At 35.0% G+C, this 16,165-nt stretch overlaps 1 protein-coding gene across 1 annotated transcript; it reads right to left on the reverse strand.

Moving 5' to 3' along the window:
* Positions 1 to 900: 900 nt before the first annotated feature.
* On the reverse strand, positions 901 to 14,042 carry LOC138317322 (phospholipid scramblase 2-like). The gene is made up of 5 exons (XM_069258901.1): positions 13,897 to 14,042; positions 10,809 to 11,004; positions 7,443 to 7,554; positions 6,552 to 6,651; positions 901 to 5,559 (listed from the first exon to the last, which is right to left on the reverse strand). Exons 1-5 carry the CDS (start codon positions 13,910 to 13,912, stop codon positions 5,468 to 5,470), a joined length of 516 nt encoding a protein of 171 aa, XP_069115002.1. The 5' UTR covers positions 13,913 to 14,042; the 3' UTR covers positions 901 to 5,467.
* Positions 14,043 to 16,165: the final 2,123 nt, after the last annotated feature.

Genomic DNA, 16,165 nt, shown 5'->3' on the forward strand with positions numbered 1-16,165 from the left:
AAGTGAAATCAAAGATGAATTAGATATATTACAACTCGGCAAGGCATCGCGTCATGATGAATTTGTCATCATGTGATTAAATATACTTCTAATACTGTGTGTAAACCTGTAACATTGTTGTTTAACTTTTCCTTACCGGTAACCAAACGTTATACCCAGATGTATGGAAAATTACCAACGTTATGCCATTATACAAGAAAAATGATAGATCTTCTCCATCTAACTATAGACCAATGTATCTTTATCATCCCGATATTCCAGGGGTTCCGATCACATACAATCTCTACACCCCTGGACTGTCTCATTGTAAAACTGAAGGCAGCTCAGTAGAACAAATCTGAACCAATCACAGGCCTGTAAACATTTTCTTTGAAGACTACAGAGAGGGCTACGCCCAACTTCAAAGCAACACAGTCAACCACAGTGTACCGTTATACGGCTCTTTTGATGTACATCAAAGGACTAAATTACCCGTTCTGTTCTGTTGCTTCCAGTTTAACTATGAGATAGTTCGGGGTTGTAGAGATCGTAAGTGATCAGAACCCCTGGAGTGTTGAGGATGAGGCATTGTACACTAGGACCTCGTCAGTAGCAGTTCGATATATTTGGCTGCTGTCACAAACTTGGTAGCCCTTCATCCATGCTTACCACAGCTAGTTCATCAGGTCTCTAGGCCTCTTACATGCAGTTATTTTAGAACATGAGTCATTTAATATTGTAGCTGTTTTAACCCGTGACCTTAAAGGAAGTGAAGGTCATTTGTTGGAACAAGCTTGGTAGCCTTCATTCCAGCCTGTAACAAGCCCAATACGTGTACCCTGGGCCCTGATGACTTCGGTCATCTTGGCCCTATTGTTCTGATGACATCAAAGTTATGCATTGAAAACTAAGACAATAAACAACATAACTGGACTATTTATTGATCTAAAAAGCTATAATAATATTTACAACATACAGATTAACAGAAACATATGATAGAGGATGCAGTGTATTCAATCCTGAGATTAAGCAGATGCCAGATAAAATAAAAAATTTAATAATAGATCAATTAACGAATTAACTTTTTTTATGTGACTTAAGGGGCATGTGTTGACAAAAAACTGATCTGCGAAATAATAAGCAATAGGTAAATCATACAAAAACATAATTTATAAAAATGCTTTGATTTAATTCGTTAAAATTAAATTTTAAATTATCATTTTCAACACTTTTGTGCCATGAAAAACATTCATCTATATAGCATTACCACATACATCTAGTTTTATACAGCTAAAGACAATACACTTAAGCTCTTTCTTCTATAAAGTTTCTCATATTATTTTTTCTCTCAAGAATTTCAACTTATTAAGAATAACAAAAATAATAAGCCAATAAAATCAAGCCATGAAGTTCTATTAAGCTTTGACCTTGATATCATGCATACTGGTACTTTCCATGGTTTAGATGAGATTTTTGATCTAGTGCTAACTTAAAATTTTCACATATTAAAAATGTAGATATTGGTCAGTGTTAATATGAATGAACATGTAATATTTTATCCATCTGGGCCCAGTTTCACAAACACTCCTTAAATTTAAGGAATCCCTTATCTTAAAATTCTCCATAGGAAAGCATTACGGATTTCAAGGAGGGCTCCTTAACCAAAGATTGATTCCCTTAACTTCTGTGATGCACTCCTATGGAGAATTTTAAGTACAGGAATTCTTTATAGTTAAGCAATGTTCATGAAACTGGGCCGTGACATGTAGAGTTATCTGTTTTTAAGGATGAATTGCAAATTAACAGATTAATGTCTTCCAATAAAGCAAAATAGTTTGATCAGTAAATAATGAGATAACAATCCATATTTGTTCTCCGTAGCATGAATCTATTTCCATACAACACAATGCTGTCCAGGAATTATATGAAAGATAAGATAGACCAACATATCTCAACTGAAATCACGCGAGAGATTACGAAATTTGTCACTTTTCACTTTTCGAGAAGCGAGGTAGGCGCCTTTTTTTCGGAGAGAAGATTTTCGTGTTCTGGCCTGGGCATTAGCCTGTGTTAGACAGCATCGTAAGTAGAATATATATATATTTGTATTGTTTGTGAAATTGTTTGAAGAAATTCATGTCTGTAGGTACGGCCGAAGACACTTTTTTAATCGATTTATTTTTGATGGGGACCATGTGGTTTTGACAGAGGTCCAGGTTTCTTGTATTTTCTCGGTTGTGTCGGGCAGTTCGGCTGCTGGCATTAACCAATGGTTTTATGGAAATGTATACAGGCAGAACAGATTGATTATTATGTGATCAATTAAACATAAAATGACTTATCAATCTTAATCGACCAAAAAGTGTGGAAAAATAACAAGAATATAGAAACTAACATTTCCCCATAGCCTAAATATACGGAAAAATAAAAAAGATATTTCTAGGAAAGAAAAATGTTCACAATATACACGCAGAAAATATGAAGTTTATTCTTTGTGTCAAGACAGTTTATGAAATTTAGAACAAAACTATGCAGAATAGTTCCCTTTCATTTCAGTAGTGATTAACAGAGAGTTCAAAGATTTGGATTTCTTTTACATTGTCATGGAAGTTTTAGTTACGAATGGGGGAAAAAGCAAAATTAAAAAGCCTTTAATTGTAAAAATAATCTGATAAAGCATTGAACCGCGCTCATCTAACAAATACGGAAATAAAAATAAATGAAAGACATTTGTTATCATAAATCAAAAGTACTTTGTATACTTATTTCCAAACTATGTAAACAAAGATGCAGAATACAAAGTTATTCACAATAAATTAACAGAGAACAAAAATAAAAAAGTAACTCAACTTAACTAAAATTAATACCATCAGATATGTTTTATAAAATATGACATAAAAAATATGTAAAATTAAAAGTAAAATTTATCATATTATGTAATGAAAGTGCACATAATTAGTTCTTTCCTCTAAAATGATTTTTTTTTTATACGTAACACATTTTGGGGTAAAGTTTTTTGTTTTTCATTTTCTTTTCTGTTTTGGTCACATTCTTGCATTAGGTATGTCTCTAGGCCATTAACAATTAAGAAAATTGTAGATAAACATTTTCAGTACTCTTTAAAAACATGCCCCAATATACCAGCTACGTAAATGTCCCCAATATCTGGTACATGTATATTATCATAAATCTCTATTAAACATCTCTTACTATCAATCACATATCTTTGGACATAAACTGAATTTCAAAATCTGAAATAAAAGAATATAAAAATAAACATCTGGGTTTGTTATCCTGGATATTTAGACAAAAGGAACAAAGCTAGAGCAAGTCTTTTTTCCTAGATTCAGATCAACTATCTATCCAATGATAAACAATAAGCTGTTTTGTTACGTTAAGAGTGGTTAGCAAAAGAAAATTACACATATTAAAATCTGGGAATTTCTAAAAATTCTTTGAGCAAAAACAAGTATATACACATTATAAAATGTAAGTTTTAAAGGAAATTGAAATCATAAAGATTGTCATGGGAACTTAAATTCAAAATATCATAAAAATTCTACTCTGCTGAATAAATGTGACTTTCTACAGATATGTTACAAGTATGGTCCTCCTCTAGGAACTATGACATATATATATATATACATGTAAATATTTTTAATTATAACTATACACATGTATATATATATATATTGTAAAATTAATAATTTATCAAAACTTAAGCAGTTGGATTCGGATGAAGATAAAAATTCAATTACCAGAAGATTAAGGCAATTCTACACATTTAGGCTGTACAGAATGGTGTATACCATGATCTCCTGAATAAGGTGATTTGGTGAAATATAAATGTCTGTCTTTCCACAAAGTGATTACCATGGAAAGAAAATTTGATGTTTTTAGCAGAAAAAATATGACTATTCCTTTTCATAAAACAGATGAAAAAAAGATATTTATTTAACATACAAATGATATATGATGGTTTGAACATGGACACCATACTATAAAGCTATAATGACAAGGAATATAACTCTGTCAGGACTCTTTGATATCTTCATGAATAAAAGCAGCAATTGTCTTGTGAAAACTTGTAAAAATATTTTTTCTTAAAAATTAAGTATCGTATAAAATATACATAAATAAGGAATTCTGGTTAAAGTGAGAATCTGTAAATATTTCAGCTTGTGAAATCAAAGAGGGACAACACAACGACTAAAATTGTACAAGAATCCTCATCATTGATCCTTCAGAGGCTTCATTACCACAAAACTGACACAATTAGTGGTTCAGTTAACCTAATTAAGAAACTTTAATTAATCAGTCTAGAGTCTGAAATGGCTCAAATTGAATAATGTCTATTTATGAGCTCAAGGAGACAAGGTTATTCAGTCCTTGAATAAAAAAACAATTCTGTATTAGAATAGGTTAATAATTTAGATAATGTGATTAACATCATATTATAAAATTAAAAGTGAAAGTCATTTCATAAAGTGTATTGGAATCTATAAGTAGAATCTGTGTAATACTGTATAAATATCTAAGTGAGGAATAAATACTCTGTCCGTACCTCAATACTATTACAATTAGAATTTATATCATAATACAATGACAATGTATCCATTTATAATTTAGTACATACATTGGGTACAGTTAATTACTTCATCGTATTTCATTGTATTCCCAAGATTAACTTTGCGTAGACACAAAAAAAGTATACTGTATTGTATTCAGCTGGTCCTTAACACATAAAACTTTACCTACACAATCCTACAACAGCTTTAGGTTATGGACTCCCTACCTGATTTTACAGAGTCTGTTTCACGGAACTTTTAGCTTGTATCACACCCACCCAGAGTTGTATAATGGTAGGCGACTCCTGGACCAACAATCAGTGTGAACCCCACTGATCACACAATCACATATTCAATGCCCATTAAAGTCAGAATAAAGTAAAATTTAAATTAAAAAAAAATGTTTTACAAGTTAATGTTTGTCATCTTCTTTAGAAAATACACATGTGGATTTGTTTATCAATATCTAGTTCAGGAATATAATACCATGTGAAACAGACTTTATGCTAACAATGTATAAGTTTAAGCAGTCTATAAAACTTTATGTACTGGATTAAATCAAAGTCTACAGGTGTATAAACTGCCTCAGAAGGACAGTCAGCAAACTTAATAAATTAGAACTAAAAGCTACAAATAAGGCTACTGCTCAATCAGTTCATTATTGTATAAATGAACGATGGTATAATTATTTTAATAAAGACTTTGAGGTATATTTAAAACTTTGCATAGCTTATTAGCTTTGAGGAAAATAATACACAATTTATTACAGACATTTTCTAAAATTAAAAACGATCAAGAGAAATGTCTATATATAACATGTTTCACTATGAGTTTTTATAAAGCAGCTGTTTGTTTAGAGGATGTGTGGATGATAAGAGGCACTGACATTTCAAGTCACCAGTGTGATCCATCTTGGTGCCTTAATTCTTCTTTGGCTCAAAGTAGTTGAAGTCAATCATAAATGTAGCTCCCAGCAATAATGCCTTCTTCATAACATCCATTTCCATAGGGACTGTAACAAAAATATACACTGTACCATCACAACATTTCAGATCTTTAAGATTGAAATCAGTTGTTACAGAGTAAAGAATACAGGGTTTCCAGATCCCAAACACCACATGCTGAAGTACAATATACTGTCAATCAATTTAGTCCCAACTTCTGATGACTACGACGTCACAATCATCAGATGGTGGGACTGATCGACCGTAAATTGTACTTTACCCGCATCATTTTGGGATCTCGAAACTGCCATATTGCGCAATTTGCACCTGTTGTGGTTGTGCTCAAAATAAATCACAGGCAAAACACTTCTAAAACAGACCCACAAAACAAAAGTTAAATCCTTGAAAGACCCTAAACCATATTAAAATTTGAAGTGTGTATCTATAATGGCTTATTAGTAAAGAATTAGCATACATGTATTGTAAGGAATATGTGACTGAAAGGTTTGAAGAGCTTGTTCAAATGTTAAGACTGATTTCAACCATGGGAAATGATCAGTCTCATGAACAAAAGTTCCAAGAGTGCCTGCTGCTCCCCTGGTTTTATTTTATAATATAATGGTTTCAAAGATTAACTTTAATTTTCCCTGTTTGGCCTCATACCTTCTGCTCCAGGGTGTCTGCAGGGCTAAGATTTATACAAACTCTTATTTCCCTTAGCCCAAGGATGTTTTGGTCACAATCCATGCAATAGTATTTACACTTGCTGTTACTGCTGTTTACTGCCTAAGGGGGTTCAGAGCGAAGATTTTATACAAACTCTGTTCCCCTTTGCCCAAGAATGACTAATTTTCATGAAGAACTCTATAAAATTTGGTTACAACCCTATTGGGCCCCCCCTCTGCCCCAAGGGAACTCTGTTTCCCTTAACAAGTAGACCAAAATTTGTATGAAAATATATTTTTCACTGTTTACCCAGTGGACTGAAAATTATTATCTAGCTAGTTTTTTTGTATTAGAGACGTGTATGTTTTATTTGTAACGTGTATGTTGTACTTACATGTGACCTTGAAATCGTTGACGCCACCAAAGATTTCGCGACAACCTCCCCAGTGTTTGACGATCTCACCGATCTCCATGCCACTGTTTATGTCTGTTATCTGTAGACAAGATATCATTAGTGTTTGTAAGCATCTCTCTTACTCCCCTCTATACATATACCGTATTCGACCCAATAAACGCCCAGGGTGCTTAAAAAATTGATAAAATGAAAAGGTGCTAATAAGTCAAAATTATTGCAAATTTATACCGTTTTTTGTAGTTTTGGTCCTTATTTATGCCTGGGCAATTGAAATTGAGGCCTCAAAAAGGGGAAGGGGCGCTTATAGGGACATGGGCGCTTATTGGGTCGAATACGGTAGGTATGGAGCTATTCAAATAAAATCTAGAGCACTTGCTTAGTATCTATTCAAATAAAATCTAGAGCACTTGCTTAGTATCTATCTAAAAATGTCATTTTAGATTTTTGTTAACAAATTAAGACCAAAGATATCTTGATATATATCCTGATATTTTTACATAGAAGATTATGAGTTTGTATCATTGTTATTTAATTCTACTTTATCCTAGTAAGAATTATATAGATATGTAATTAATCAAAACATCACACTTGTTTACAGCATCAACATCTTTACCGTATTTTTTTTTCAGAACTTTAGAACAAAGTCATCTTATATCCTGATATCTTATGGTAAATTGTGAGATTCTGTCAGTTTTGGGGCATAATAATGTCATTGTTTCTAGTTATGATAAATAGCACAGTGAACGGTCTGTGTCATATACCACTGAATAGTAATCACAAAGCATTCACCTCACAGACATCGTAAAATATTATCTAAAGAGTTTTATATTCTATGTAAGGATGATATGGTCAGTAATAAGAATGAGTTACCTTGAACATAATGTCAGTACAGGGGCAGCAGAAACAGCATTCACCATCAATCTGGAACAGGGGAGTCTGCTGTGCATCATGCACCTGGAACTTTGGTTTCCATGGTGTCCAGCTGTCAACAATAGCATTAGGTTTATTACTATTGATTATTTTAATTAACAATTAGAGCTCAAGGCATTCTGGGTATCTGTGTGGCTCCATATATACAACTGAGAAACCAGGAGGGGTTATATACATGTGTTACCATGGATACGTATATTTGTTTGATACCATGCGATCAACAGCAGGCCATGTGGGGACATGTGTTACCATGGATACGTACATTTGTTTGATACCATCAACAGACAGGCAAGGTGGGGACATGTGTTACCATGGATACATACATTTGTTTGATACCATCAACAAACAGGCCAGGTGGGAACATGTGTTACCATGGATACATACATTTGTTTGATACCATCAACAGACAGGCCAGGTGGGAACATGTGTTACCATGGATACATACATTTGTTTGATACCATCAACAGACAGGCCAGGTGGGAACATGTGTTACCATGGATACATACATTTGTTTGATACCATAACAGACAGGCAGGTGGGGACATGGGTTACCATGGATACGTACATTTGTTTGATACCATCAACAGACAGGCCAGGTGGGAACATGTGTTACCATGGAGACATACATTTGTTTGATACCATTAACAGACAGGCCAGGTGGGGACATGTGTTACCATGGATACGTACATTTGTTTGATACCATCATCAGACAGGCCAGGTGGGAACATGTGTTACCATGGATACATACATTTGTTTGATACCATCAACAGACAGGCCAGGTGGGGACATGTGTTACCATGGATACATACATTTGTTTGATACCATCAACAGACAGGCCAGGTGGGGACATGTGTTACCATGGATATATACATTTGTTTAATACCATAACAGACAGGCCATGTGGGGACATGTGTTACCATGGATACATACATTTGTTTGATAACATCAACAGACAGGCCAGGTGGGGACATGTGTTACCATGGATACATACATTTGTTTGATACCATCAACAGACAGGCCAGGTGGGGACATGTGTTACCATGGATACATACATTTGTTTGATACCATCAAAACAGACAGGCCAGGTGGGGACATGTGTTACCATGGATACATACATTTGTTTGATACCATTAACAGACAGGCCAGGTGGGGACATGTGTTACCATGGATACATACATTTGTTTGATACCATCAACAGACAGGCCAGGTGGGGACATGTGTTACCATGGATACATACATTTGTTTGATACCATCAACAGGCAGGCCAAGTGGAGACGTGTGTTACCATGAATATATACATTTGTTTGATACCAACAACAGACAGGCCAGGTGGGGACATGTGTTACCATGGATACATACATTTGTTTGATACCGCCGACAGACAGGCCATGTGGGGACATGTGTTACCATAGATACGTACATTTGTTTAATACCGCCGACAGACAGGCCATGTGGGGACATGTGTTACCATAGATACCTACATTTGTTTGATACCGCTAACAGACAGGCCAGGTGGGGACATGTGTTACCATGGATACATACATTTGTTTGATACCATCAACAGACAGGCCAGGTGGGGACATGTGTTACCATGGATACATACATTTGTTTGATACCATCAACAGACAGGCCAGGTGGGGACATGTGTTACCATGGATACATACATTTGTTTGATACCATCAACAGACAGGCCAGGTGGGGACATGTGTTACCATGGATAATAACATTTGTTTGATACCATCAACAGACAGGCCAGGTGGGGACATGTGTTACCATGGATACATACATTTGTTTGATACCATCAACAGACAGGCCAGGTGGGGACATGTGTTACCATGATTACATACATTTGTTTGATACCATCAACAGACAGGCCAGGTGGGGACATGTGTTACCATGGATACATACATTTGTTTGATACCATCAACAGACAGGCCAGGTGGGGACATGTGTTACCATGGATACATACATTTGTTTGATACCATCAACAGACAGGCCAGGTGGGGACATGTGTTACCATGGATACATACATTTGTTTGATACCATCAACAGACAGGCCAGGTGGGGACATGTGTTACCATGGATACATACATTTGTTTGATACCATCAACAGACAGGCCAAGGTGGGGACATGTGTTACCATGGATACATACATTTGTTTGATACCATTAACAGACAGGCCAGGTGGGGACATGTGTTACCATAGATACATACATTTGTTTGATACCGCTAACAGACAGGCCAGGTGGGGACATGTGTTACCATGGATACGTACATTTGTTTGATACCGCTAACAGACAGGCCAGGTGGGGACATGTGTTACCATAGATACGTACATTTGTTTGATACCATTAACAGACAGGCCAGGTGGGGACATGTGTTACCATAGATACGTACATTTGTTTGATACCATTAACAGACAGGCCAGGTGGGGACATGTGTTATCATACTAGATAAGTATATTTGTTTAATAGCGCTAACAGACAGGCCATGTGGGGACATGTGTTACCATAGATACCTACATTTGTTTGATACCGCTGACAGACAGGCCAGGTGGGGACATGTCTTATCATACTAGATAAGTACATTTGTTTAATAGCGCTAACAGACAGGCCATGTGGGGACATGTGTTACCATAGATACCTACATTTGTTTAATACCGCTAACAGACAGGCCAGGTGGGGACATGTGTTATCATACTAGATAAGTACATTTGTTTAATAGCGCTAACAGACAGGCCATGTGGGGACATGTGTTATCAACTAGATAATACATTTGTTTAATAGCGAACAGACAGGCCATGTGGGGACATGTGTTACCATAGATAATACATTTGTTTTATACCGCTAACAGACAGGCCAGTGGGGACATGTGTTACGATTACATTTGTTTATAGCGCTAACAGACAGTGGGCAACATGTGTTATATATAATAAAACATGGATACTACATTTGTTATCGCAACAGACAGGCCATGTGGGACATTGTTACCAGGATACATACATTTGTTTGATACCATAACAGACAGGCCAGTGGGGACATGTGTTACCATGGATACATACATTTGTTTGATACCATCAACAGACAGGCCAGGTGGGGACCTGTGTTACCATGGATACGTACATTTGTTTGATACCATCAACAGACAGGCCAGGTGGGGACATGCGTTACCATAAGATACCTGCATTTGTTTGATACCATTAACAGACAGGCCAGGTGGGGACATGTGTTACCATGAATACATACATTTGTTTGATACCATTAACAGACAGGCCAGGTGGGGACATGCATTACCAAAGATACGTACATTTGTTTGATACCGCCGACAGACAGGCCAGGTGGGGACATTATATCCATTTCCTGTAGGTAGCAGCACCACAAAAAGCTTGCCTGACACCTAAAAGGTCTATACAGTGAGATCAATGGTTGGAAGTTATTATCTGTGATGTTCATTGTAAATGGTCGTGAAGGTCCGCATAACTGACGGGTACAGCAGTCGGTATCTGGAACACAAAATTTATCATAAATAATAGATGTTACAATATACATGTCAAGAAGCTTGATGACAAAGGTATTTCAGGGTTTTAGGGGGAGTCTACACTACTCTAGCTATAGAGTAGTCCTTGTTCTTCATGGAACTTATATTAAATCTACACCTGAATTAACATCAAAAAACACTCATGGAAATTCCCTCCAAATATTTCTCAAACAAGGCAATAGGCCTGCAAACTCCTCAATTATGCCATGAAAGGTAATGCCCTGTAAATCTTGTATAAAATGGTGGTGAAAGTTTTACAGGAATTATCATTAAGGTAAGCTGGAAAATGCCAATCATTGGTCAGTTACAATCAAGCATAAAAATTCAATCAATGTTTAATGTTCATATACCCTCATTTCCAAACATGAACTGTCGATCTTGGCTGAACACAGTATACTTAGTTACCCTCCTTTGCATACATAAACTGTCGATCTTAGCTAAAAACAGTAAAACTTAACCCTCCTTTACATACATAAAGTGTCAATCTTAGCTAAAAAACAGTAAACTTAACCCTCCTTTGTATACATAAACTGTTGATCTTAGCTAAAAACAGTAAACTTAACCCCCTTTGCATACATAAACTGTTGATCTTAGCTAAAAACAGTAAACTTAACCCTCCTTTACATACATAAACTGTTGATCTTAGCTAAAAACAGTAAACTTATATATATATATTAACCCTCCTTTGTATACAGAAACTGTCGATCTTAGCTAAAAACAGTAAACTTAACCCCCTTTGCATACATAAACTGTTGATCTTAGCTAAAAACAGTAAACTTAACCCTCTTTTGTATACATAAACTGTTGATCTTAGCTAAAAAACAGTAAACTTAACCCTCCTTTGTTTACATAAACTGTTGATCTTAGCTAAAAACAGTAAACTTAACCCTCCTTTGTATACATAAACTGTTGATCTTAGCTAAAAACAGTAAACTTAACCCTCCTTTGTTTACATAAACTGTTGATCTTAGCTAAAAACAGTAAACTTAACCCTCCTTTGCATACATACACTGTTGATCTTAGCTAAAAACAGTAAACTTAACCCTCCTTTGTTTACATAAAAAGTCGATCTTAGCTTAAAACAGTAAACTTAACCCTCCTTTGTATACAGAAACTGTTGATCTTAGCTAAAAACAGTAAACTTAACCCTCCTTTGTTTACATAAACTGTTGATCTTAGCTAAAAACAGTAAACTTAACCCTCCTTTGCATACATAAACTGTCGATCTTAGCTAAAAACAGTAAACTTAACCCTCCTTTACATACATAAAGTGTCGATCTTAGCTAAAAACAGTAAACTTAACCCTCCTTTGTTATACAGAAACTGTTGATCTTAGCTAAAAAAACAGTAAACTTAACCCTCCTTTGTTTACATAAACTGTTGATCTTAGCTAAAAACAGTAAACTTAACCCTCCTTTACATACATAAACTGTCGATCTTAGCTAAAAACTTTAATAAAAATGACTTAGCTAAAAACAGTAAACTTAACCCTCCTTTACATACATAAAGTGTCGATCTTAGCTTAAAACAGTAAACTTAACCCTCCTTTACAAACATAAAACTGTCATCTTAGCTAAAAACAGTAAACTTAACCCTCCTTTACATACATAAACTGTTGATCTTAGCTAAAAACAGTAAATTAAACTTAACCCTCCTTTACATACATAAACTGTTGATCTTAGCTAAAAAACAGTAAACTTAACCCTCCTTTACAAACATAAACTGTCAATCTTAGCTAAAAACAGTAAACTTAACCCTCCTTTACATACATAAACTGTCAATCTTAGCTTAAAACAGTAAACTTAACCCTCCTTTGTATACATACACTGTTGATCTTAGCTAAAACAGTAAACTTAACCCTCCTTTACTTACATACATAAACTGTTGATCTTAGCTAAAAACAGTAAACTTAACCCCCCTTTGTATACATAAACTGTTGATCTTAGCTTAAAACAGTAAACTTAACCCTCCTTTACATACATAAACTGTTGATCTTTAGCTTAAAACAGTAAACTTAACCCTCCTTTACATACATAAACTATTGATCTTAGCTAAAAACAGTAAACTTAACCCCCTTTGCATACATAAACTGTCGATCTTAGCTAATAACAGTAAACTTAACCCTCCTTTGTATACATAAACTGTTGATCTTAGCTAAAAACAGTAAACGTAACCCTCCTTTACATACATATATAAACTGTCAATCTTAGCTAAAAACAGTAAACTTAACCCTCCTTTACATACATAAACTGTCGATCTTAGCTAAAAACAGTAAACTTAACCCTCCTTTGTATACATAAACTGTTGATCTTAGCTAAAAACAGTAAACTTAACCCTCCTTTACATACATAAACTGTTGATCTTAGCTAAAAACAGTAAACTTAACCCCCCTTTGCATACATAAACTGTCGATCTTAGCTAAAAACAGTAAACTTAACCCTCCTTTGTATACATAAACTGTCGATCTTAGCTAAAAACAGTAAACTTAACTCTCCTTTACATACATAAACTGTTGATCTTAGCTAAAAACAGTAAACTTAACTCTCCTTTACATACATAAACTGTTGATCTTAGCTAAAAACAGTAAACTTAACCCTCCTTTACATACATAAACTGTTGATCTTAGCTAAAAACAGTAAACTTAACCCTCCTTTACATACATAAACTGTCGATCTTAGCTAAAAACAGTAAACTTAACCCTCCTTTACATACATAAACTGTTGATCTTAGCTAAAAACAGTAAACTTAACTCTCCTTTACATACATAAACTGTCGATCTTAGCTAAAAACAGTAAACTTAACTCTCCTTTACATACATAAACTGTTGATCTTAGCTAAAAACATCATATATACTTACCTTCCTTTGCGTACATAAACTGTTGATCTTGGCTGTTGCATATTTTATACTTGTTGTTCCTTTCAAATCCAGTTGCAACTGAAATTACATAATATTAATTAAATGTAAGTACACTCATATTTAAAACTAAATATAGTAATTGGATCATCACGTAAGATATTTTGATTAACTGATCAAATTTTGGTGATATCAGATCTAGTGCTTTTAATACCTGTCACTTGATCAAGGCATTTCTTCACTTTATATATAATTACTGGCTCCAACATTAACAAGTACCCTGGTCTCTATACAGTACTTTTAATTAAAAGCAATCCTCTTACCTTTACCACTCATTTTTATCAACCAATATATATGTGTATATATATGCAATAAAACTTGTATCTGCTAACAGCTAATAATTAAGTTACCCAGTGTTACTTACCTCTGAGTAATTAGCCGAGGCTACTAACCTTTGTATGCATGAAACATCCTCTTTAATATAGTACATTCTAGATCTGTTCATATTGATTAATTTAGAAATATATAACTACTACCATTAAACATGAGATCTCTCTAAAATTTGATACCTATGTACCATTGATAGATCAGTCGGATGAAGGATGGTCATGGCACACTAGCTAAATATTTTTCTGGTTTATTTTGTTGAGGCAAATAAAAAAATATCCTCGAGGTATTGTTTTCCGTGCACTTAAAAATTTGAGCTTAGTAAAAATACCAAAATAAAAGGATGTCAAACTAATCATAATCCACATACATTCATCAAATGATGATGATGATGATTATGAAGTTAATTAAGGTATTTTCAAACTCCCACTATGTGCTATATTCATAGCTAGCTGATCGAGAAAAGGATACTTCAAACATATATACTGTCCACTTGCCTACAACATAATTTGTCATGCACCTCACACAACAACATTTTTACGGTAACATTTATAGATGTTTATCACATAAAGATAAGAGTGTATTTTCACAAATAAAAAATTGATTCTATTAAAAACACAAGAAATCCCAGAGGGATCTTGGCGCCCAACAAAGAATGATCTACGTCTGACAAATGAAAGAGTAATCTTTTCTCTGCTTTTCAAACTTTTACTTCATATTACTAAATATGAAATTTGAGAAAGATCCTTTGAGTACTTTCTGAGATATATAACAGTAACAAACTTCAATTATCAAAATCCAAAATGGCTACCAGTCGGCCAAATTTTTGACTAATCAGTCCGAAAATGCAATATGCACAACTAAGGTCCTAGGGGAACTAACATATAAAATTTGGGACAGATCACTACATTACTTTCAGAGAAATAGTGGTAACAAGCTTCAACTATCAAGATTCAAGATGGTGGAATGTCGGCCTATCTGTTAATCGATCAGTCCTAAAATGCAAAATGCACAACTAGACCCCTAGAGGAACATGCACATGAAATTTGGGAGATCCCTTCAGTACTTTCTGAGCAATAGTGGTAACAAGCTTCAACTATCAAAATCCAAGATGGCGACCTGTCGGCCATCTTGTTCACCGGTTGGTTCGAAAATATGATATGCACAACAAGACCCCTAGGGGAACCTGCACATGCAATATGACTCAGATCCCTTCAGTACTTTCTGAGAAATAGCGGTAACTAACTTCAATTGTCAAAATCCAAGATGGTGGCCTGTCAGCCATCTTGTTGATCGATCGGTCCCAAAATGCAATATGCACAACTAGGGCTCTAGGGCAACCTACATGTGAAAATTGAGAAGAATCCCTTCAGTACTTCCTGAGAAATAGTGGTAACAAACTTTATCTATCAAAATCTAAGATGGCGGCCTGTCGGCCATCTTGTTGACCAAATGGTCCTTAAATGCAAAATGCATAACTAGACCCCTAGGGAAACCTACATGCAAAATTTGAGAGATTCCCTTTTGTACTTTCTGAGAAATAGCAGTAACAAACTTTAACTAACGAAATCCAAGATGGCGGTCATGTTGTTGACCGAGGCGATTGGTCCCAAAATGCAATAGGCCAACTAGGGCCCTAAGGCAACCTACATATGAAATTTGAGAAAGATCCCTTCAAAACTTTCCGAGAAATAGCGGTAACAAGATGGAAGGATGGAAGGACGAACGGACGACGAACCACAGACGAAAAGCGATTTGAAAAGACCACCTTCTGATGATAGTGGCCTAAGACCAAGAGGCGCATGGGCCTTAACGGTCACCTGAGTTCGGATATAGAATGAAACAAAGACATGAAAACATTATATATACTGACCCTTGATGTCAG

Source organism: Argopecten irradians, chromosome 3, assembly GCF_041381155.1.
Source record: "Argopecten irradians isolate NY chromosome 3, Ai_NY, whole genome shotgun sequence".
Classification (NCBI taxonomy): Eukaryota; Metazoa; Mollusca; class Bivalvia; order Pectinida; family Pectinidae; genus Argopecten; species Argopecten irradians.